This window comes from Oenanthe melanoleuca, chromosome 5, assembly GCF_029582105.1.
Source record: "Oenanthe melanoleuca isolate GR-GAL-2019-014 chromosome 5, OMel1.0, whole genome shotgun sequence".
Taxonomy (NCBI): Eukaryota; Metazoa; Chordata; class Aves; order Passeriformes; family Muscicapidae; genus Oenanthe; species Oenanthe melanoleuca.
In genome coordinates this window covers 19,432,337-19,457,960 of record NC_079339.1, presented here as the reverse complement: position 1 = coordinate 19,457,960, position 25,624 = coordinate 19,432,337, and the positions used below count along the sequence as shown (strand labels likewise).

The 25,624-nt window shown below is 38.5% G+C and overlaps 1 protein-coding gene across 10 annotated transcripts in view; it reads right to left on the bottom strand.

Moving 5' to 3' along the window:
• Positions 1-6,856: 6,856 nt before the first annotated feature.
• The window catches only part of IFTAP (intraflagellar transport associated protein), a 39,312-nt gene continuing 20,544 nt past the window's right edge, over positions 6,857-25,624 (bottom strand). For 4 of the 10 annotated variants that reach the window (XM_056493279.1, XM_056493278.1, XM_056493280.1 and 1 more), the window contains 5 exons: positions 23,337-23,494; positions 21,731-21,802; positions 20,726-20,780; positions 14,403-14,533; positions 6,857-7,918 (listed from right to left, as the gene is read on the bottom strand). In XM_056493279.1, coding sequence (XP_056349254.1) covers positions 7,757-7,918; positions 14,403-14,533; positions 20,726-20,780; positions 21,731-21,802; positions 23,337-23,494 — 578 coding nt within the window. In that variant the 3' untranslated portion in view covers positions 6,857-7,756. The other 6 variants (XM_056493282.1, XM_056493281.1, XM_056493283.1 and 3 more) reach the window with 4 other exon arrangements.

The window sequence follows — 25,624 nt, the reverse complement described above, 5'->3', positions numbered from 1 at the left end:
TGGAATTCAGGCAATGTGTCACAACCCCAAACAAAGAGCTTTAAACGGATCACAGTTTTGTTGTGGGAAATGCTGTTCAGCTAATGAAAGCTGTCAGTATTTTTGGCAGTCTGGATTTTGAAATGTGTTAGTTAACAGAATCCTTGGTGAGCAGAGGAGGCAAAGTGTAAGCAGCTGATTTAAACAAAGGCAATTTGGAATTACATTCTCATTCAGTAAGTAGGATGACCATTATTTGTACTTTCCTGGTTGTTTGTTTGGACAGCTTTGCAAATGCTAAGCTTGAGCATGAAATGCTAACCATGCTTTGATGCTTCCTGGCCCATACACCAGCCATCCATCTTTTTACTTTAAAATTTTATCCAGCAGGAAAGTAGCTCATCGGATTAATCTAGTGTCAACTTCTGGAAAGCTAGTTGCAAAACTGACATAGGAAAGACAAAATCAAAAACAAGGAAAAGGGGATGAAAAATGCACTTCAGCATTTCTCTCTCAAACACCAAATGTACAATCTGCAGCAAATCTCAATGGCAGAATCAGGACTTTAGGTAATCAGTAGAATTTGTCCTCTTGCTAAGCTATTCTGAGGAGCACAAGCAACATCATAAATGACACTTGCTTCGTTCTTTCTGCACATATGCACATCATATTGCACCTTACAAGTTTTTATACATCTGGACATAAAAGCAGAGAGATGCAAGAAAACGTAGAGTTTACTTGCTACAAGTACACACCTGCTCTCCAGAAACTGCCACAAGAATCCTCAACAACCACAACAGCCACAGAAGAACAAACTTTGTTGCAACCTATGACAGAATGAGGCTAAAGCCTTAATTTGTGGTGTTAGCATTGCCACAAAATATGCTGAAGAATCTCACACAAACTTTAACCTCATTTTAATGGCTCAAGAGATAACTGTGTTGCATATCCACATGAATTACAGAATTATTATACTAATTTTTCAGCTGGGCATTCAATGGCTTTCAAGAATTGCATGAAGTCAACAGCATATTTTGATATGGTTCACTCTCCAGAAAAATAATATTTTTCATTTAATTCCACTATCTTTAGAGTCCTTTCATCCATTATCTTCATACAGAGTGCAGTTATGCCAGTTTTCACATTTCATTGGTTCGTTTCTTATAGGCAGGTCGCTCACTGCTTTGGGTTTCTTAGTCCAGATCAGCACTACGTGGGTGCTAAAGAAATGTTTGGTTAGTGATTTTTAAAGTTGAGCATCTACTTCCCCAAATTTTGGGAATATCAGCTCAAAGAGAGCTTTGAATACATACAGAAAGAGTTTCTACAACCTGAAATTCAGTGTGAAGTTAGATTCAGGAACCTTGTTCAGATCTATCTTTACTCATTCTTTTGGAATGTTTACATGGAGAGATGTACTGAACGAGATACCACAGAGTGCATAAAATTACAGATCATAAATCAGGGGAATTTTATTATCTGTCCTTCTTGGAAGTGCTGTAAATGAGACAAATATTTCTGCATTTTCATAAGACATTAAAATTGATTTCCATTTTAACTCTGGGGCACTGCAATTGCAAATAAAGTAGCTTGTCTATAAAAATGACAGTACCTTTTAGCACTTGCTTTTCTTCTTACAAACTTGTCACAGACAAGCACTAAAACCATTTTCAGTCTAATTTGTGGTATTTCACAGCCCATACACCTGCAGCACTGGCATACAGTATCTTGCCAGCAAAACACAAGGTGCCACCTCCAACAGCCAGCAATCACAAACCCATCATCTTTTGAGATGTTCTACAACTTACCAGCATTACAGAGGAAACTGTCTGCCTTGCTTTCCCAAGGGATGAGCAGACATTTAACACCTGGGAGAGCTCATGTGCCCAGGACAGGCAAAGGCAGCCAGCTCCCAGCGAGAGGAGCAGGGACAGCTGTGGCAGCTCGGGGCCACCTGTGCTAACTGCCAGCTGGCCACAAGAAAGCACCACGGTGGGAATGCCCTGGGCTGGCACCGGCGCTTGGCTCTGCGGGCAGGGAGCCAGCAGAACCCTGGGCAGGGGTTCCTCACTTCCCAAGGCCAGCAGAACCCTGAGCAGGGGTTCCTGAACAGAGTGTTCCTCACTTCCCAAGGCCAGCAGAACCCTGGGCAGGGGTTCCTCACTTCCCAAAGCCAGCAGAACCCTGGGCAGGGGTTCCTCACTTCCCAAGGCCAGCAGAACCCTGGCAGGGGTTCCTGAACAGAGTGTTCCTCACTTCCCAAAGCCAGCAGAACCCTGGGCAGGGGTTCCTCACTTCCCAAAGCCAGCAGAACCCTGGGCAGGGGTTCCTCACTTCCCAAAGCCAGCAGAACCCTGAGCAGGGTGTTCCTCACTTCCCAAGGCCAGTAGAACCCTGGCAGGGGTTCCTCACTTCCCAAAGCCAGCAGAACCATGGGCAGGGGTTCCTCACTTCCCAAGGCCAGCAGAACCTTGGGCAGGGGTTCCTCACTTCCCAAAGCCAGCAGAACCCTGGGCAGGGGTTCCTGAACAGAGTGTTCCTCACTTCCCAAGGCCAGCAGAACCCTGGCAGGGAGTTCCTCACTTCCCAAAGCCAGCAGAACCCTGAGCAGGGGTTCCTGAACAGAGTGTTCCTCACTTCCCAAAGCCAGTAGAACCCTGAGCAGGGGTTCCTGAACAGAGTGTTCCTCACTTCCCAAAGCCAGCAGAACCCTGGGCAGGGTGTTCCTCACTTCCCAAAGCCAGCAGAACCCTGAGCAGGGGTTCCTCACTTCCCAAAGCCAGCAGAACCCTGGGCAGGGTGTTCCTGAACAGAGTGTTCCTCACTTCCCAAAGCCAGCAGAACCCTGGGCAGGGGTTCTGAACAGAGTGTTCCTCACTTCCCAAAGCCAGCAGAACCCTGGGCAGGACATTCCTCACTTCCCAAAGCCAGCAGAACCCTGGGCAGGACATTCCTCATTTCCCAAAGCCAGCAGAACCCTGAGCAGGACATTCCTCACTTCCCAAAGCCAGCAGAACCCTGGGCAGGACATTCCTCACTTTCCAAAGCCAGCAGAACCCTGGGTAGGACATTCCTCACTTCCCAAAGCCAGCAGAACCCTGGGCAGGGGTTCCTCACTTCCCAAAGCCAGCAGAACCCCGAGCAGGGGGTTTGGAAACACAGAACTGAGCTGCAGCCCAGGAAGGAGGGCAGTGAGCTGCCTGCTCAGCACGGCCCAGAAAGGGAACTGAGGCCAAGGAATCTCTGCCCCAAGCCTTGTCAGCCACGCCTTCAGGAGCAGCACATCCACCTCTGATGTAACACACATCTCTGCTGCACAGAGCTAACAGCCACACTTGGCTAAACTGCACTGCAGCCCAGCACAAGACTGCAGCTTCAGCTGCAAACTGAACTGTCCCACAGCCTCTGCAGGGCTCTGAGCACTCACACCTGGTGGGACCGAGTACTGCTTAGACTCCCAAGCAAAACTCAAGGTAGAGGGCAACAGGATATAAATCAGCCTGCTATCCAAGCAGACACATTTACACCAAATGTCTGTTTACCCACACTATGATGCAAATGAAGTTGCTGAGCAACCAGGAATTTGGTCCTATTTTTACTTCTGCATTTAGAGTAGCATCACTAACTAGGAGTCTACCTTTATAAGAAAGTGTTTTTTACAAAGGACATCAGATATTTTAAAAACAATTCCAAGATAAAGTCCATTTCTAATCCTTGTCAAGATGCAGAGGGGGAAAAAAGCACTTTAAAGGAGATCAGAATCTTTAGTATTTATGTATATAATCAAGTTTCATGATTTGCACAGGACTTGAAAATATATGTAATATTTTTGTTAAAGCCAAAAGCAATGTTCCAAGCACACACAACTACAGAGGCTCCAAAAGAACCTGTGTAGTAGATGAACAGTTACAAGCTATGCCTTTTACATTTAATTTGCATTGGCTGTTCATTTAAATACTTTCCCATAATGATAATGGGTCATATACATAACTATATATTCAGTGAAGTTAAATCAGGAATTGATTTGGCTCCATATTCTTTCAGCTAAGACTGTAAATACCAGACTCCTGTCTGCTCTGTATGAATACAAATGGCCTCAGTGGAGTTCTGCCAGTTTATAGCAGCAGAAAATCAAGGCCAAAGGATCAGTCTTTTCCATGAGAACAGGGATTTGTTTCCACACCACCTTCTTCATAAGGTTCTGAATTATCTGGTGGGTATCCTCCATACTAAAATTATTTTTCTTCAGTGGCTTCGTGTGTATACAAGTGTATACCAGGATACCTCTGTGCATTAATAGAATTATACCCATAAAAATGTCTGAGTCAGATTTGCCTGCATATCTTTTCATTTCTTCAGTCTTTATCTCATTCTTCCATAACCATTATCTCAACAAATAATTACTGTTCCCTTTACAGTCATGAGAAGTGAACATTAACCCTGAACATTAACAATACCCAAGCTTTCACCACAGCCAGCCAGGATGCCAGGAGACAACCCTTCAGTTTTCATCCCCAGTGGAAGGATTATTTTACTTCTTATAAAACTCAAAGACTTCCTAAAGCAGATAGTTCCTTCCCATAACTGCAGATCCATCAAGACTGTGGAGAGAAACACTCAGTATCCTTCTGGCAACACCAAAGGTAGCCACAAGTTCAACACAGATAAACTCACTGGCTGATAAGGATTCACATCTCTGCTGCAATTTAGACATCAATGAAGTCACTTATATAAAGGGATGGGGGAGATGTATCACATGGGTGATGCCTCCACCTCCCATGGGCTCACTCAACATCAGAGATTTTGCAGTTCAAAATCCTAGTCAGTGGGGTAGGGAGAAAGCTGCTCCCTACTGCAGCAGCCCCTAAGTCAACCCCAAGTAGCACTCTGAATTCCTTGTTCTGTGTGAGAGTTTTGCCTTTAATTCTTTTGGAAAACAGGAAAAATGTTTAGTAAAGGCCATAAATAGAAAAGATGAATGTCCCTTGCCAACCCCTGCTGAAAATATTAAATATTAAACAGAATACAAGCTACAAGAGGAAAAGATATATATTATTCAGACTTCAAACCACCTCACAAACACTAAAACAATTCCAGGTAACTAACTCCATGAGCAAGTATAAAATTTAACATGCACATAAAGTATGTTCTTAAAAATGACAACCTGGTAACGGCTAAGAGGAAAATATGCCTCCTCTGTGAAAGGTAATCAAATGAAAGGTACAAGCCAAAAACAACCACAGGGGCAGGCCAATAAAATGTCATGTACAGAAAATGTAGCCTATATTGCCTAATCTTCACTGTGATATTCATGCCTGTTAACAAGGAGTAAAAATCTAACTCATGAGTGGTGTAAACGTAAGTGAATTATTCCCATTTCTCTGTGTAAGATGAATGTCACTAAAGAGTTCCAATTTTGTTGGGTATTCTGCAGCAAAGTGTTTCTTTATATCAAAGGAAACCATATAATGACTATACTGAATGACACTTATGGAGCACAGTAGGTACTCTGAACATTTGGTAAGAATCATCTGCTTATGAGAGAAGGAAATGAACGGCTGGATGTATCCCTAATGTACAGTGAAAAATTGATAATGAAATGAATAGAAAATGCACTTAAGAGATTCCAGAGCTGATGTGGCCTGAAGAATATTATAAACCCTAGACAAGTTTTCTCATTGACTCTACTGGCAATAGGATTCCCACAAGACTGATCTCTAGTTTGTGTGACTCATGCCTTTCTGAAAAAACCACACACAAGAAGCACCTAATTCACCATTCCACAAAGCACAAATGTTCACATTTATGGCTGATTCTTTGTCTGCAGGATAGCAAACTCTGTACAGGGAGATCTCTCAAACAGAATGCTCCTTACTTTATCTTTGCTATACATACACATGTTAATGAGGTTGTCTCTCTTATTCTTCTGTTGAGGCTTTCAAAGGCTGACCTTGCTATCATTATACAGTACTTCTCCATTTCTTTCTCCCACATTTGTTATGGAGCTCTTTCAGAACTTACTTCTTATCCTTCTGATTTATACACATTATCTGTGTCCTTTAGAAGAATTAATAATTAGATCTGTTCAGAAATTTCTAACTTTAAGGTTTCACTGGAAAACTCCAGTTGGATCTAAACTATTTAATTTACAATACCTTGGGTCCAACAAAACACTTTATTGAATTAAAATAAATTCACATTAAAAAAAATTCAGAAAACCCAGCAGAATAAGCTACACAGCCAATTACATTATAAAAAACATTTTAACTACAGCACAGGCATCTTTTTGAGTGCAGATGTTAAAAAAAAATTCTCATTACCTTCTCTCAGCAAGGTCCTGTACAAACCAGTTTTTCTATAAAACATACTTGTAATTTTTTATCAGTCTCCTTAACTATCTTCTGTGAGAGCTCTTCCTTTTCTGTTTTTTTTTGTTTGTTTGTTTGTTTGTTTGTTTGTTTGTTTGTTTGTTGGTTTTGGTTTTTTTTTGTTTTGTTTTGTTTTGTTTTGTTTTTTGTTTTTTGTTTTTTGTTTTGTTTTTTGTTTTTTGTTTTTTTTTTTGAATCTCACTCCTAAATTATATCCCCTAATCAAGGTAAATACCATTCCTCAAAACCAATGTTATTCAGATTTCAGTGGAGCATGATTATGGTTTACAAAATCACTGATCCAGAAAATCACCTTTGGAACATCAGAAGACCTTTCTTTGCTTTTAGAAATTACTGACAATGAGGCAGCACACTGGCCACAGAAAATGCATCCACAGCCTTTAAACAAATCTATGGTTTGGTGCCCTGTCAGTCTGCTCAGGCACTGTTCCATATTTATCATGTTGATCACCCACTTCAGAAATAATAGAGAGAGGTCAAGGACAAAATGTTGGTCAGTAAACTTTAATGAATGCAGTTCTACCAGAAAAGACCGAAAATACAATGCAGCATTGTGATGCTAAACCAAGCCTCACCAGCAAAGCTTCTACAGTTAGCTGAACAAAGGATCCTAAACTCTTCAGAGGAGTACATACTACCTTGTGTTAGAGATGCACACTCTTCTCTCCCACCCATACTGCTGATCTTTACTCAACTCCAGCTTGCTGCATTTCAGTGATGCAGACCGTAAGCTATAAACTGTTATTTGGAATCATCTCCTGTGAAAAAATGTAAAATCTGACAGCCTTTCAATGCCAATTCCTTTAATGGATGAGATCACTATTTTTCCCTCTGTGTGGAAGGGGGAGAGTGGTTTGAGCAGTTACTGTTTTAATTTTAGGAGTTGTATCACGTCAATTTTGATCAACACAAAAAGTTTGTTGGAAACAGGAATGTTTATTTTTTGCAGAACTAAAGTAACTCAAAAGACAGAGAAAAAAAATATTCCCAGATTTATTTACTCATGCATCTCTATACATTTAAAGAGTTCACAGACTGATTTGTCAGCTATTAAAAACTCTTAATTGCATTACTGAGAGAATGAGGTAAAAGACAGCTTTAGGACCAGCTTTGCACTACTCAGGAACCGAGTCAGTACCAGATAAAAGAGCAGCCACGATGCCATTCTGAAATCCACCAGCTTGTTTTGCTCCTATGGAGAAGTTACTCCAGCACACTTAATCCTGAGACAGTACAGGATCCAAGGCACCTTGACAGAATAAATGACAAATCTCAGGGATGCCATTTAGTGACCATGCAGGTAAGAACACTAAATGAGGGTACAACCAGGAGCTACATTCATCCCATAAAAAGGTCATTCCAACAGCCCTGCACAGAACACCCTTGACTCAGTCTTCAGCTTGTCCTGATTTGACATCTGTGCCCCTTTTCTCTTCAGACAACTCAATAATGGCCTTCAGCTCAGCTTCAGAGAACTTAGGGGTCAGTGCCACATTGTCATAATCAAATTCTTCATCAAGTGAGAATGGCTGAACATCATCACCCAGTAGCTGTAATGAGGAAAAACAGATACATAAATAATACTGCTGCAAGTGATAATAAGGAAGCTCAAAATATAAACTTCTAATTAATATTTAATTAAACTATTTTTTTCTGACTCTAACACTCTCAGCTGATTAAGCTCTTTTTAAGTAAAAGAATAAATTCAATTATTCAATTTGACCTAATTTAAGCCATTTAATGTGCCCCATTTGTACTGTACTGTATCTGAATGAATATCATTAACTAATTTTGCTCAAGGCAAGGCATCTGAAAACCTCCCTTGCACACATCTATTATACTCCTGCCACTTGTAGCAGCAAGGCTGTGGGGATATGGACATGCTATATGCAGTTATGTTAAATTTCAAAGACAGATTCCATATCATCAAAATTCTAGTTAGTGTTACATAAAGCTTCAGCATATAAGCATCTGATTGTAACTTAACATGCTTTCCAGAACACAGCTCCAGTGAAGGAAAGGCCTGCAATCAGCAAAATGACACATAATCAATTTTCAGACTCCAATAATTTTTTTCACCATTTCAGAGACATGGAATTGGCTAGTTTGCATTTCTTGCATGATGAACATAAGAATCTTACTGCATTTGCCAATATGTGCTTTACATATTGTATAGCATTTCTGCATTGCTTCTGGTTGAAATATCTTAGAATAAACATTCTGCCTATAAAATAAAACAATAAAAACAAATAACTGTGGCACACTCCATGCTGATAAGGAACTGCAGGGGGCTACAACACGAAAGGTTTATGGTAAGCAGTTACATAAAATTAATTCCAGGGCAACACAGGAGACACATCTTCAATATTAAAACTGTAGGAATGCTCCCTATCTCATGGGAAGCTAATATAAATTGTCTAGAAATATGTTTCAAAGATTTAAGTACTTCAGCACCAAATCAGCAAAACATTTAAACACATGCTTATTTTTTCAAGCTTCTGCAAGTCCTCAGTGAAGCCCATGACTACTGATGTATATGAAATTAAGAATACATGTACTTGCTGAAAAGCAGGAAGAACATTCAGCATCCTGTGATCACTGCTCAGTTTGGAAGGCACAGTATCCTGCACAATTTGATGTGACATTTTGTAAGAAGAAGCATTGATGCCATTAATGCCATCTAGTAAGTCAGAGAAGTGGTAGCTGGATTCTTCTCTCGTGGCTGAGCACTTGATAGACGTGGCAGAGAGCATTTGGGTAGTATCTACATCCTTTATTAATAAACTGCAATGTTGCATGAACAATCAGGAAATAATTTTTCTGGGGTTGTATAATTTTATTAATCATCTATATTGCCAATTTTTCCAGAGATCTGCCTTACATATTGGAGCAGCCAAATAATCCTGGATGCAGATATGTAGACCATGGGCATTTTAAATCAGAAAAACTTTGCAGACAGAGTTAGTCTAGAAAATACTATTCATTCTGCTCACAAAGATTATGTTGCTTATATTCAGAACTACTTCACATAAACTATCATTAACTTTTATAAATAGCCCATTTGAAACATGTTAACAGGAGATAAAGCCTGCACACAAACTCTCATTCCCATTAGAGATGAAAGCCAATTCCTTGACCTCCTCAGCATATTCATGGTCATTTTCATCTTTCCCACAGGCAGAGCCTTGTAGAATTCCTTGTCAGTAAGACTACCAACAACTGGATAACAAATGGTAACAGCAAGCAGTGTTATACTACCTATCTTTCATTTGCAGAAATCCAAAGCACTCTTCTAAAATACAATGCAAGGCACAAATATTTTTCAGTTATTTTGGTTGTAACAATATTTTTTAAAACATTGCGCTGGCTTTGGCTGGAGTAGAGTTAATTTCCTTGGCAGTGACTGGTATGGGGCTGTGTTTTGGATTTGTGCTGAACACAGGGTTGATACTACAGAGATGTTTTTGTTATTGCTGAGCAGGGCTCACACAGAGCCAAGGTCCTTTCTGCTTCTTGTACAGCCACAGTGGTGAGAGAGCTGAGGGTGCATGGGAGGAGACAGAGCTGGGACAGGTGACCCCGAGTGACCAAAGGGATATTCCACAGCACATGATGTCATCAGTGCACAGAGTGGGAGGAAGAAGGAGAAAAGGGGGTTTGGAGTGATGTTCTTGTCTCCCAAGTGACTGTCACACATGGTGGGGCCCTGCTCTCCTGGGGATGAGCACCTGCCTGCCCGTGGTTTGCTTTGCTTGTGTGTGTGGCTTTAACTTTCCCTATTAACCTGTCTTTATCTCAACCCATGAGTTTTCCAGTTTACCCTTGTGACTGTGTCCCCAGTCCTGCTGGTGAGGGAGTGAGTGAGAGGCTGTGTGGGGTTTGGGTCTGCCCAGGGTTAAACCATGACACACAGCTAAGGTAACTGAGCTAAGAAGAGTTCAAACTACAGTATGCCTTTATAGGGATTTTACAAAAACAAATCTATTTTCCTCTGTCAACAGTTACAGAAAGCATACACACATCCACTCTGACCTTGTCTTGGCCTTCCTGTCATTCCAGGAACATTTTATGCAGACGCAGCAAAATACTGGAAAAACTTTTGTTTACCATACTCGACCCCACAATGCTAACTGAAATAAGGTATCAAAATAAAACATACCCAACTTCACTCTGTCAACAATTTCTCTGTTACCCACTCATTGCACATATGAAAAGTTTATTCACACTGCATATTTATCAGTGTGCTTCATTTCTCAAATGAATTCTTGAAGCATTAGGGATTTCTTCTTTTCTTCTTCTCCCAAGAAGCCATTGACTTCAAACTTCCATGAAGACAAGCAATCTAAAACTTATATACTGCAAACTGCAATTTAGTTCTATGTCAAAAGGAAGACATTTTATGATAGAACACTGAATCCTCTGAGCTGATCAAGTTATTATCTTGTTATTTTTGCCTAAGGAGCTGAGAGAAATATGTGAATTTCAGGTGTCTAATTTAACATCTAACTGAAATCTTTCTGTGAGCTCTCTGGGAATAGAATCCTGCTCTATTAGAAAACTGCCAGTTTGCTTAAGATTGCTTCTGTGATTTACTCTCTGAAGAAAAAAATCACTTTCATTTACAGTTCCAGCATGTCCAAATTAAAGGAGGGAAAGAATGTAATATTCATATTAATAACTGAAATATTTTGCTAGAGGTTGTTTTACAAAGTAATATTGTAAATTAAATACCTTAAATTGACATTTTCAGAAGTCTATTAATAATTGGCAACTCAGTTTTTTATTAACCTATTTGGACCTACATTTAGGCTGAACAGCTTGTCTCTATCCTTCTAAAACTTGTGTTTCTGTGTAATCATGACACTTTATGATTCACTTGTTCAAATTATGTAAAGCTTGCACGTACACTCACCAGTGATTTCATTGCATGCTCAAGGGAAAAATTACTAGCTCACTAACAATAAATAAAAAAAAACAGAAGTTGAGGGAAGGCATATATACTATGACCTCATATAGCCTTGGTATATCCTGTGGTGCTTGGGAGAAAAAAAAAATTTGTTTGAGCTTGGGGCACTGGACTAGAAGTCAATAAATCTTGGCCAATTTTCCACTTCTGTTTCATCATTCTGGACAAGTCATTCAATCTCTGTGTCTTTACTGGCCTCTGAGAAGATATCTCTTCCATCTTCTTTGACTTAGTCAATCCTGTCTTTCAGTTCTTCCGTGTTCTTTTTGCATTTATGTGTAGCACGTAGCAGAAACAAACCTCATCAGAGGCACATCAGTAAAACTTTAACCAAAGGAACTCAATGAAGTTGTAATTTAGGGGATAAATGCTGTTGTGCCACAGATTAAGATAAAATGACAGACATACTAAATAGTTTTTTTAATGCTCAAACTAAAGACAAATAAAGGAGAACAAAAAGGCAGAATTCTTCTTTCCTAATCCCAGTCATACAAAAATTAGGTTTCTAGACTAAGGTAGTCAATTAGCCAAAAACAGCCCAGCCCAAGCTTGTGGATGGAGATATATTACATCTTACAACAAATTCCTACAGCAACTGGGATTAATCACTTTCTGAAGTTGCTTACCTCTGCCTCTTGGTGACTGGAGGACTAAAACTACATTTAAAGCTGAAGTTAGGTGAGATGAATACCACTTTGAATGCATGTTTATATATAGCAAGTGGATGGAAAATATGCCATACACACTCATGTATGCAGAGAGGGAAATAAGAACAAATAAGGACGTGAGGCATTAATACATAAAAATACTATGATATCTTTTATGAAAAAATATACTAAATAGAAATAAAGGGGAAAATAAATTTCTGGGTAGGGGAATTTTTGTGATAATGTACTTCAAACACAAAATGAATGCTGGTTCAATTTGCAGTGGCCAGTGGGAGGTCATGTATGCTCCACTGTCGATATTGAAATCCTGAAATATATTTATATCTAAAGGAAGGAAAGAAAGATGAAGCAACAGCGGTGGACAACACAAATAATTTACTGTGTCATTCACTAAGCCACTTCCTAACACCTTTTGACAGAAAAACATTTTCAGGGAGACAAGTTGTTCTTTAACAATTATCCAAGTTATAAACTGGGTCTTAGCAAAGCTTCTTTTTTTAAACTTTCCCCAGCAATATGTTGAGAGATACACAATTTACCCTAAAGTGCCTCACAAGTGTTTCCATAGCATAGACATTGCTCATCCTGCTATTTTTCATATAGAATGGTCTTCCATTTTCTAAGAAAACCAATTAGGCAGCCACATTATGTTGCCCTTCCCTAACAGATTTGTTTTGATGGACAGAGAACAGTCTCATTTTAAAGCAGAGATGTCTCCAGGGAAAATCTTTCTCTTTCTAAACTAGTCCTGCCATAAGCAATGCAGGCTTAATTTTCAAGGCAATGACAATTTGAAGCACTGAGGGACTTTAAAATGGACCTGTTCAGTCTTGACAGTTCTAAAAATCAGGTCATAGTTATATTAGCTAAATGAAGGCAAAAATATGTTTATAATTTAGGGGAAAGACAGCCTTCATTTTAAGTAGCCTGGCACCAACCAAATGGTTGGGAAAATTGTCTTTCTTCTTGAAAAATGCAGCAACTCATAGCCAATGTAATAATACTCAGTTTCTTTCATAACCCAAATTTCCCTCAAATGGAAATGAATTTTGCATGCAGTTGGATCTTTATCTATTTTTCATGAACTATAGTTTAAAGAATCATATGCAGTCCTTTATGAACACTGCAGGCTGCTACAACCCTCCTTCTTCTCTACAGAAGTTATGAAATGAGAAAGCTATAAAACCTCATTCTAGATTTTTGGGTGTTATTTTGTGTCCAATGGATATATCTAAAGGCAAAAACCTTGAATTATGTCAATCCTTAGGGGAAAGAGTGAGTATTTTTATTCACAGAATGGTAGGTATTAAAGCTTGAAAGGTCATTTTAGAACATGTACTTTTTCCCAAAGCAGACTTGTTCCTTATAGTGAAGAGTTTATTGCAAGGAACTAAACACAATTGAGCCCAGGAAAGGAGGCTCCATATGCAGTGCCATAACACCAAACCTTCACTGGTCACGGGCCATTTATAAACTTGATTTGAGCCTCACGGGAGCATCAATAAGCAACTATCAAAACTGGCCCACTTTTGCTGGAAGCTAACTTCAGCTTCTACTGCACTGAGCAGGCAGGGGAAAAGAGCAGTGAAGAATTCTCTGCAATAGAAACACCCCTAAAAGTTAATGCTCACGCTGACTATTTGGATAGGAAGCTTAATGACTTAAAATAAGCCTGTGAGCAATCCACACCTTCTGTTGCAGTTTGAGCAGAACTGAATTTCTGAAGGAAGACAGCAGTTCTAAATTAAAGCTTGCACTGACTGTGTCTGATTAAAAGGCTCAGAGGCCATAAAGCAAACCCCTCCACACCAGACCCTGACAATGCAGTTTCTCAGAAGCATCTTGCTACTACTCATTTCCAAGGGACTAGAACTTCATTCTGACCATATTATATGCTAAAACGTTTTCTTTTTCTTTTAAATGTCATCTTAAAGGGATCATTCACTACCTCCCTGCTGCAGAAAATGGTTCCTGTATTAAGCAAAGAGTATGCCATAAGATCATGGGATCACTGGAAAATTAAATGGTCCATCATTCTATGTAAGTCAGGGTTGCTAAATGGCTTAAAAGTGCAAGGGCTTACTTGAATATTCTGTGAGTTACACAAATTAAATATTAAAAAGCCCACATACCACTTGAAGTATTGAAGTACACATTTTGAAAATGTAAGATTATATAGTAGCAGTGTGCAAGATAAAATAGAGTATTTATTTCAATTCTTAACATGTTTAAGAATTCATTATTCATTTAAAAATTAATAATATGACTTGTTAACTCACAGAAGTTCCACATACTAGATCTACATCTCTCTGTTCTTGTGGAAGTAACAGTAGAAGCTGATAGGAAAAATAAAAATACCCCAAACCCCCAAAGTTTGAATGAATACATCTGACCTCATACCTCTTGGGCTTTGCTGTCAGATGGCTGGGGAACTGACAGGGCTCTGAACTTTGGCTGAACAGGCTTATCAAAGAAGGGTGTACAGCAAGGCACTGTCTCTTCCACCTCTCCTGGGAGAACTAATGACCCTGCTGAACAAAAAAGAGTCAACATTAACCTTCCACTCGCAAATTAGCAAAATTAGCAAAAATCTGTTCAGTGCTCAGACATGGGCAGTAACTTGTTAGTCAGAGTGTGATGTAACTATTGTTGCATAAGCTATCATTAAAACAGATCCATGAAGTCCTGAGCTAAAATCCAGATAGTAATACTGTACTAAGGGAAAATCAAACTTGTCTGCAAAAAGACAGGTATCTCTTCTTTCTTAAGAGTGCTGAATTAAAATCTGAATGCAGATGCTCTTAAACTCAGAGAGCACCTGGGATTACACTCCTTTCTTTCAGAACAAGCATGGAAGGTCCTCAGCAGAGAGGTCTGCAGTAGAAGTTATAAAACACCTTGTCTGCCTCCGATGAGCTGAGCAAGCTCATTCATTTCTCTTTAGCTAGAGCTTTACCTGTACATTTGGCATAAAGAATCATTGCAAAGCATCTTAGTATCATTCTCACAGAACATTAAGTAAAAATACCTGGTAGAACTACTAATATTCCCCACTGCAGTGCCAGATGACTCACTTGTCTAAGGGTTTTCACAGATGTTTGTTTCTCCCTGAGTTTCCCAAAAAGAGGGACATGAGAGGACTTCCCCATATCTGGGATGGAATGACATGTAACCTTTCCATGTAGGCAGGATTTGTTCCACAGCTCAAAACTGAACAGCTTTTCTGAATCACTTCTCTTTTACAAACTTCACCAAAACATTCATACCGGGACCAGTGGGTTTGCATTCTGTGACAGATCAGAAGGATATGCCTTAGGTTTAGAAATATCTTCTAACATGAATCAATCTCAGCTCTGCCACAGCACAGATGTGTCCATCATGTCTCAGTAATGTTTTTATGAAAGAACTTAAGGGGACCATATGTCTTGCAATTTAGTCAAAGGATTATGTAAATCTACCTACTATTTTTTTCAGCTGATACACAAGTTTCTTTACAGTTTTATACTACATTTACATTTATCTTGTAATCTCAGGATAAGTTTTCAAAGCATTGATTAAATGCTACTTTATGGAAGCAACAAGAGAGTACATAGATCCAGGGTGAAACGGATGAAGTGTCTATCTCCACCTGCACAATTATTCCACAGTAGTTCAGTTACAGACCTCTCATTCCCCTGTGAACCTGCATTTGAAAATAAATATTTTCTAGCTAGGTCTTTGTAAAAATCCATTATGAAATTCTTCATTTAGTTCTCTTCTGGGAATAGTGTGCTATTTAAAAGCCAGCAGGGCTTTGAATTGCAAAGTAGAATGTTCTTTTAAAAAAGAGTTGAATTAATTCCCTTGGGTATTTAATTTCTGGATTTTTGTTCCTTGTTTCGTGATTCACATGTAAGTGCTTATGTCTACCTCCAGCCATCTAAGTGCTTTTAGTCCTTGTTCTCAGCACAGCATCTGCTCTGATTCTGCAATAGCTATATGAGAAAACTTTCTGAAAAGGGCAGCCCAGTTCCCAGGTATTTAGGCTACGTCTACACATGCTCTGCACCTGCTTTTTTCATAATTTGGGTCAAAAGTATTTGAAGGACAGAATGAAGATGTGAATGCTCATTCAAAGGCAGTGGCGTCTTCCACTATTGTTTCAAACCTGCAACCTGAATCTACACCCTTAGTAAAGTAAGGGAAGCCTGGACATCAAGAGATTTTCATCACCTACTGATATAAACACTGATTATTCCTGCACTAAGAGCTTTTCCCCTTCAACAGACCAATCTGCAGAGAGAAGATGAGGAGGAAGCACTGTTATGCAACAGCCTGGCAATGGCTCAGAAAGATAACTCTTAAGAATTAGGAAAACAGAAGGAAATTTATTTTGGTTTTAGCAAGAAGTGCTTGTCATACTCAGAATGTCAATTTCACTTTTTAAGGCTTGTTAGTAATGCAAACAATGTTTCAAATTCCCTTCAATCACCCCTTAAGAATGTAATCAACCTTTGTTTGCCAGTAGACATGCCAGAAATTAGCTTTGTCCCTCTCTGTGCTGGCTGTGTGACAACATATGAAAGTCTAATTGGTAAACGCTGCTTTCCCTGATAATGTTTAATAAAGAAACCCCTTCAGAGAGAAAAATTAGAGAGTTTTGATAGTAGTCCTTCTCAGTGGGAGCACCCAAAGGAACTCCAGGCCATTGTAAGTTCTAGCCAGTACCTCACAGCTTGTTTAGGCTGCTGCTACAGCACTACTGGATGATGATCCTAATTAAGCGCTAATTATGTTCTCTGTGGAGGTGATTAATTAGCAACAGGAAAGCCTTGGATACTGCCAACAGCGCCATATAAAGAGATAACTGAACAGGCAGTGATACCAAAACACTGAGAAGACATTTTGAAATGCACCTCTCATACCATGAAGAATCAAATCCCTGGATGATATATCTGACAATTTTACTCAAGTCTAGCATACTTTAATGACAGTAAACAATACTCTGTAGTCCCTCCCTACCACATCCCAGAAAATGATTACTAAATCTGTCAACACTGCTAAGCTTGAGTTTTTGCTTATTCTGTACCATAGACATCAATTATGAGTATAGAAAAAAATTATCTACTGGCACAAGTCTGCTTTTAACTTTCAAGAGTGAGGAAGTTCAAAGTTTTGTCTATAACTTTACTGTAGCCAAACGATGCCCAGCTATATATACACTGACAGCTATATATACACTGACACAGGTTTTACCACTTTCAGACACTACATTTCACAAAAATGCTGTTGATGGGGAGTTGAGAAGGGAGTGATAACAAAAAAAGCTTAAAAGCTAAATTTTGCAGTCTCCTCTAATTCTCATGCTTCAGGCTGTTAGTCCCAAAGAGCTGCCTAGTGTGAAATCATCTCAAGGCAGTGTTAAATGGATTGCAGACTGGAGAAAAAAAACAAGAAAGGGATTCACCAGCTGGGAGGGAGCCCCATACTTTAAAAAATCCACCTCATTTAACTCTGAATCCTCTTCCTCAACCTGAGTTTTCTAGATCAAAGCACGAGCTCAAAATATGAATGGAAAGATATAGATACTGAAAAACAACAGATATTTATATAATTTGCCTAAATAATTATTTAAATAATCAATAGTTATGCTTGGCCTCAGCTTCAAAGTAACTGAGTCAATCAGGTTCTCCTCAGCCTCTGTGGGGTTACAGACAACTGGGACCTTGAAAAGGCAAGTTTGCAGTACTTCAGTGCTCCAAGCTGGATTAGGATGAGACAATTATATCCCTGCCTATGATGCCTCACCCACACATTTAATTAGTCCTGTTTTAATTTTCTCTTGTATTTAAACAATAGCACACTCAAGATTCCAGACATACTTTAACATATTTGGTACTTTATTCAAATATTACCTATCATTACCAAGCTGTCCCTCAAGCCCTGCAGCAAGAAATTTGTAACCAGTCCTAGAAAGTCCTGTTGCCAAAACACAGGCACTAGGCAGCATCCATCCATCCCTGGAGAAAGCCTGATCAGCTCTATTGTTGCCTTAAGCTCCTTACAGCTAGAGATTAAATTCAGGGAGAAGGAGCGATTACAGTCCACTGTGCCCGTGCTGTCTCTACAGGATGCATTAAAGCTATGGTTTAGGGCAGCAATTTCACTTTGCCAATCATGGTTTACTGCCAAAGTCCCACAATGCAAAACACTGCCCCTCATTCAAGCTTTCAGCCCAGTGCCATCAATCAAAAACAGCTACAATGAATTTGCATACTGGCCAAATCTGCAGGCTGCTTTTCCTGCTCAGAAAAAGCATTCACACTCATTCATACCTTAAAAGACACTGAACTTTGTGAGATAAATTGGAAAAAAAAATGAAAAAACCACAAAAAACCCTCAAAAAAACTTCACTGGAATGACTCTTTCAGGACATCTGCCAAACATCACTGGTTAGATGGGATGTTTTAACACCTACCTTCTATCATGCTTCTCATACTGTCAGCTTTGAGCCAGTTATCCTTAAGTGTGAACATTCATTGTATTAATGTACAGTTGCTAACTCAGCTAACTGATCTGCCCTTTAAAATTAAGTGAAGCACAGAGATATTGACCTGCTGCCAATACCAAGGAGAGATAAAGGCTTGTTGCAATTACTAGCAAGGTATGATATTTTTTACTGGGTAAAATAAGCTATGATATTTTAAAGCTTGTTTTGACAATATGAAGTCTTAAATCAATCATTTCTGACAGTCAGTTCTGACATAACGTGGCAGCATTTAAAAAGGTCAACAACAGAATGTCTCTAACTTGTGTCACAATTTACCTCATTTATAAACTACCTGGAATTCTTCAGAATTAATATTTCATTAAGGTATTCACTAGTGATATTAGTCTAGATTACTTTAACATTACAAACAATAGAAGTGACGTAATTTTATATTTTAAAATGCATTTTGTTGCTATGGTTTCTACAGGACTAAGATTTTAGCTCTCTTACTATGAAGCTATCGAGTGGATTTTGACAGGTAAGACAACTATCAAACAGTAAGTGCTATTTTTTGCACTTAGGAGTCAACGGGAAATTTTTTACCCTGACTCAACAACTATTTTCACCACAGAAGCCCTGAGCAAGACCCAGGCTGTGGGTTTCCCAGGTATAAATATGGATGCTGTTCACTTTCCTTGCAGCACTTAGAAGGAACAATTAATTTCTGGCTAGGCAGTGTTTCAATGTTATAAAGTACAACCTAAAAGCCTAATGTTGTTAGTGAGCACTGTTGATACAGTCTCATTCTACACTGAGGCAGTCTGCCTCAGATGAAGCGTGTTTTACCAGGGCTTTCCATATGTATGTGATTAACATTTATTCTTGGACACACACAAATACATAGAAATTACCCAAAAGCTGGAGAGAGGCAAGGTCTGTCACAGTACTGAAAGCACTGAGTTATCCCCAAGCTTAAGCAGAGCTGTATTTCATCACTGTTCTGCTTGGCATTTTAGCTGGGCTTAATTCTCATCAACCAATTTGTGGCCTGTTTGGAACTAGAGATATCTAACAATACCTTAATGAAGTAGATGTAGGCATTTGTCCTTTCATTATAATACAAGTGAAATATGGGTTTGTGCTTCCACCAGTAAACTCCAGGGGTTTTTAAATAGATGTTACCAGAATTTAAGACATAAACATAGAACAATGCCCTACAAAGGGACAAATGGGGACATATGAACACTGCACTCAAAAAGAAAACTGATCTGGGACTGCTGTTTTACTACCTCCTTTTGAAAGGCTGGAGAAAGAATATTTGCCATAAACCTGACTTACATTGGTTTATTATTTTCTTGTGAGATACTAGAAGTCTCTAAGCCATCAGACTTCACAGGAATTCAGGACATACAGAAAGGAAAGACTAATCAAAATTTTACTGTTAGAGTGGAGAGACCAATCAAGTGGCAATAACTAAGAAACCATGGATCAAAGCCCTGAGCTTCTGTCACTGACCTCAGGCAAATGCCTTTTATTCTGTGTGGCTTGGTTTTCTTGTACAGACACAGGTATAGATGAGGAAAATTAATTTAAATACTAAAATGTTGTCAGTTCTGGTTATAATGAAGCCCATACAAGGACCTATGGTAGATAAATAACTACAGGCATTAGTATTCCATTTACTTTTTGGAGGCGAGAGAGTTAAAATTATTATAGATGTACAGAACAGTTCAACACAACTCGAAATGCTCCTAATTGGAATTTTTAAAGAAGTTCACTGTGAATTCAGAATTAGTCTAAACTATTTTAAGCCCAGGATTAAATTGTTTTAATAGGTAGCGACAGCATTTTCATTAAATATTTCCACTTTACAGCACTGTCTCTTAGCATCCCCATTACTTTACAAAAAAACCCCTTTTGTAATCAAAGTAATTTCAATACAAAATAGAAATGCATAAATATGGAGAAATGTTGCTAACAAGAAGCACTCTGCACTTCTAGAAAAGCTTGAAAAAAAAAACTGTTCACCCAGACAAAGTACAATAAATATTCCTCTCAATTTATTATTTCATTACATCTTAGAGTGAGGAAATTAGTATTTTAGTTTGGGGAACTGGGGCAATGTGAGGAATTTTCTAGCAATAGAAGAACTAAGGAAAATCATCTCTTTTAGGGGAGAAGCAGCTCTTTAATCAATGTTCACACCTGCATTCAAAGACAGAAAATGATGGTGGATACAAAGGGGGGAACGTACCACTGCATGTCTCTTCATCTGTGTCTACATCTTCCAAGTGTAAGTACTTGTCCACCTGCCATGAGCCCAAATTGGAAAACAGATGAAAATGAATCAATTCCATTCCTTATAGTACAATCTAGAGCAAAGCAAAAATGCATTAAATTGTCTGCTTCATCTTCTCCATTCTCCCCTGCATTTTCCAAGAAAGCATATGAATTTTCTTTGAAATGTGTAACCCAAAGGAAATACTTCTAGGTATAGTCAAAGATTTACTGCCAAAATTGCCACATATCAACTTAAGTGATGGAAAGGAAGCTCAATCTGTACAGTAACTTTTTCAGGAACTTAGTGGGAAGATGGAGAAGTAAAATATTTTCACAGGAAAATGATGCATGCTAAGTTACTATGCAATTTTGCAAGCTCATTTCATATGGCACAGAGAGTACATGCTGTAGGCAAACTAGAGCTTGATCCTTCTGTTTTGACACTAATGGTGAATTGATTAGGAAATAAAAAAAATGAGAATTATTACATTTCTAGTATTTCACCTGGGGCTCTGTTCTACTGTTTTCTCAGGCTAATGTCCCTTGAAAATCTAAACTATTTAAAACCAAATTTAATACCAAAAGACAAGACATTTCTCATTTCAGGTATCACTGAATAGATGCACATGGTGAGAATGAAAGGTTTTTCCCAGCTTATCTACAAATACTGTTACCATGGAGGATTGACTACATGCCCTGGATTTTCTTCTGTGTTTCCATGAAGTAATTGAAGATGCTCTCAGATAATTTTTCCCAAACTGGATTAAAAACAGTTTCATCAAGACTTACATAACCCTTACACTTTAAAAGTATGCACTCACTAACATTAGAAGAAAATTCGGATTGCTCTCATTCTTCTTTCCCAAACATGGGAAAGAAATACATCAACAAATTGCAAGTAATTTGTTAATTAATACAATAAAAATAAGTTATGTTCTGCTCATAATCCCCACTTTGAAGAAAATCAAAGAAAACCTACCTTCAGTCTTTCAGACAGACCGAGATTACTTCCATCAGAGGCACCAGCTGTTGAGCTCTCACTCATCACTGTCTGTAGACAGACCAGCAGAAATACTTACATGCATGAAGCAGAAACAAAATCACAATCAAAGCTCCCACTGATTGATACATAGTTCACAGAGTCACAGAATGGGTACGGTTGGAAGGCACCACTGCAGGACACCTTGCCCCTGCTCAAGAAGGGTCCCCTAGAACACATTACTCAGCTTTATACATGTTTATATAAAAATTTTCAAGAAGTGAATGGAATGCTCCTGAGAATAGAACAGGTACAGGTAATTCTCTGAAAACCTACACAGGATCAGACTGAATCAACTGGAGCAACAGTGCAAGTAATCATGGCATGCCTAAAAAGCAGCATTTAGAATGGTAGCACTGTTTTCAACAGCAGTCCCATTTTCCTTTCTCAGAGCAGGCTTAAAGGTTACAGTGGTCAACTCACTGCATTATGGCCTCTTCCTGCTACTACACAACAATTTTTCTGCTGCATTCTACTTTTATTGTATTTGTTTCTTAAACTGCAAATGTGACAAAAAATGTGCAGGTATGTCTGAAGCTTTTTCTTCTTTAGAAACAAAAACACACAAAAAGCTTTATGGAAGTTCCATTACATAAACGATAATGGAAGTTGTAGATTGCTTTATGTGGCAGAAAGACAACTCAGTGTGGCTAAAGTAAGACATAAAAATTATACCAATGAGGAAACAATACTTATGAAAAAAAGAGCAAAAATATTGTCATTATTACTACTCAATCAACTGACAGAATGTAATTGCTTTAAAAGCCTTGCTTGATTCTATCTCAAAGACATGTCCTAGTAAGGAGAAAAGTGGCAGCTTGTGGTCTGATGTGTGGCAGGCCCATCATTTGAAAGCACTTCAGTGTGTTGCTCTGTGTATTTCACAAAAGAACCTGCTATTCCTTTTTTAATAAAAGTTTAATGAAGGGAAATTTTGAGTACAGACTAGATCACAGCTTAATTATTTGTTATTCAGTCAGGAAGGCAGAAGTTCTTAACAAGTTGACTCAGATTTCCATCTCACTCCCTTCCAGATGATGTCTGTTGTTTTCTTGTCCCTGCACATTAAATTCTTAATCCCTTATGTTTCAGAAGATCAAAACTGCCCCTGGCCTGCCTAGTGTTTACTTCAGGCAGTAACATAGCTTCAGTAACATAAAACTCTGTACTTCCTAAAATCTACAAGAAACATAATAAATCTGTCCGTGCTGGCATCCATACTTTTAGGAATACTTTCAAGATTTTTTTTCCTTTTTGCCAACCTCTACCACAAACTGCAGTCTCTAGTGAAAGCACTACTTAACTCCTTGCAGGGTGCCTTATTTGTTAGTCAGATTATGGCAGCTCTTCAGCAGGGCAAATGCCACTGCCAAACATGATCTCTGCAGGTGCCTCTCTAAGCATTTAACACTTAGATAGTATTTTAAATATTTGCCTCAAATAGGATAAATACCACTAGCCTCTAACATTTGGACAGTGTATCTCCCCATAATTTCATCTGTTTAAATGTGGTGCTCGTGCACATGGACAAATGTTAACTCATCACCTCATTCTCATTTGGCATCCGTGGTGAAAATGACACCCACATTTCTTTGCTTCTTTCAGGTGAGCCATCCTGTTTATTCCTGTTTGGTAATTCAACAGTAGAACATTCTTTTCTTAAGGAGTCCACTTTACTTCCCTGAATTGTCTTTTCCTCTTTCTCTGCAAGCAGAATCACACCAGATGATATAACAAAATGCACCATCCAAGAAAAAGAAAAGCATATATTTAATTATATTTAATACTGACTTTTTCACATTCACTTTTCCTCTCATGAAAGCTTCCATGTACACATATTTTAGGTATAAAATAAAACTTTACCATAAAACTTTATCAGACTTTACCATAAAAATGAATATGGAGTTTGAATTTCAACTGCAGAGTCCCACCTATTATTCAATACTGAAGAATTCATTATCATAAAAGCTTATGCAATACACAGAAAACATCATAAAATCAACCAAAAATTGAAATATCCCAAAAAGCAAGACAGTAAGTTTAGACCTTAGTGGATCCAGAAACCTGACTTCCATGTGCATGGAAGTATGGCTTTCCAAACCCACACTGAATAGTTGGGTTTTTTTCCTTCAGCCTGGCAAAAAATAAAACAATTACAGTCAAAATAGAAATGCAGTACTTTTTATTTTATAAGTCCCATTATCAAATAAGGAGCAGGTATAGGTCAATCAATTAAAATGAACTTCACACCACATGTTCTTAATGAAAAATAAATGCTCATTTAATCAAGCTTTTTGGGTTTAGTTTGAAATATTTAGTTTGCAACAATAAGAAACACTGCATTGCAATTCTAAAGCATAATTATGTATTATAAGCATTGAGGTAATTCTTGTGGAGAGTTTTAATGATGCCTTTGGGGTTACTATGTTGAGCCATATACAAAGAGTTATTAATCCCCTGGGACAGCTCTGTGCTGCAGTTGCTGTGACATGCAAAAAGGGCTGGCAGGCTGGGCATAACCTGAAGTCCACACTTGCAAGACTCAGAGTTCATAGAAAGCAAAATGCACCACACCAGAGCAATCTAGCAAACAAGTTTTAATGCTCAGATAACAGATGGATCCTCTGAATAATTCCTAAATCCCAGGTCTCTGCAATATCTTGATTCTTCCTGCTTCTTTAGCAAGTACTTTCCTAAAACAGTATTTGGATATAGCAGTACATATGAGCCATCACTTTTTCCAGCATACTCTCTTTTTAAGCCATGGAAATGAAGCAGTATTAGACATGAAACTCTCTTTTAAATTCTTGACTGGTAAAATAGTCACCCACTATTTGAAGATAATTTTACTGTCACCCTACTTTACAGGAATAACTAAATGGCTAGCTTAAAAAACTTCAATCTTTTTTTACTTTAGTAGTAAAACAGGATGGGCTTCCTGTTTTATCCTAAGAACTTGCAAGTTTTATCTTAAAGACTGACAAGCCACAAAAGAATATTCATGTTTTTTAGGACAAATGTGTATTGGCAACATCTGCAGACCTCAGCACCAACAGGGCCTGGACTGACCCAGTGTCCTCCCTGTGCACATCAGGAGCACTTCTGCACAAGAAGTGATAAAAAGGTTCTGGAAGCCAAACACTCTTCTCACCAGACCAACAGAGAGACAGAAGAAATCATCACTGGAATGATCAGAAGCATAATTCATCGAGCCAACAGACTCTGAGTAAACATGTTATTCTTGTACACCACTGTGGTCATTCTTCTGGGCTATAAATCAGATCATCCTTCTAAAAAATACAGGTTCTGAATTGTCCAAAGAAAATAATACCACTTTTAGCATCAAAAGACCTATGGCACATAGTTGGGCAGTTATAATTAATGAGCACATAAGAGCTGACAAACTTGCTTTATTAGGTTATTTATTTTCTGGACACCTGAGCTACTGTCACAGCTAAAAAGCTAGACAGATTAAATAAGCTAGTAAGAAATCAAGTGCATTCAGAGTATTTATGTGCCATTTACCAACCCCAGACTACACCTTAGAAGCACTATCCCTTTTCCTAAGAGATCAGTCATAAACTTTTGACAGAAACCTATTTCTGGTTAAGACCATTGCAAAGTTATTGGGTTAGAGAATATTAAACATTACATTTGATGAAATATTCAGCACTGCAATGTGATACTGGATTCATGACTGCTTGTGAAGAAAAATTCAGAAGAAAAATGTCTAAGCAACCCAAAGCAGTTGTTAAATGCAATTCCGTGGACAGAATAGCAACTATGCAACCATGTGCATAACGAGGCCATGCCATATAAATTAAAGGGGGGCAG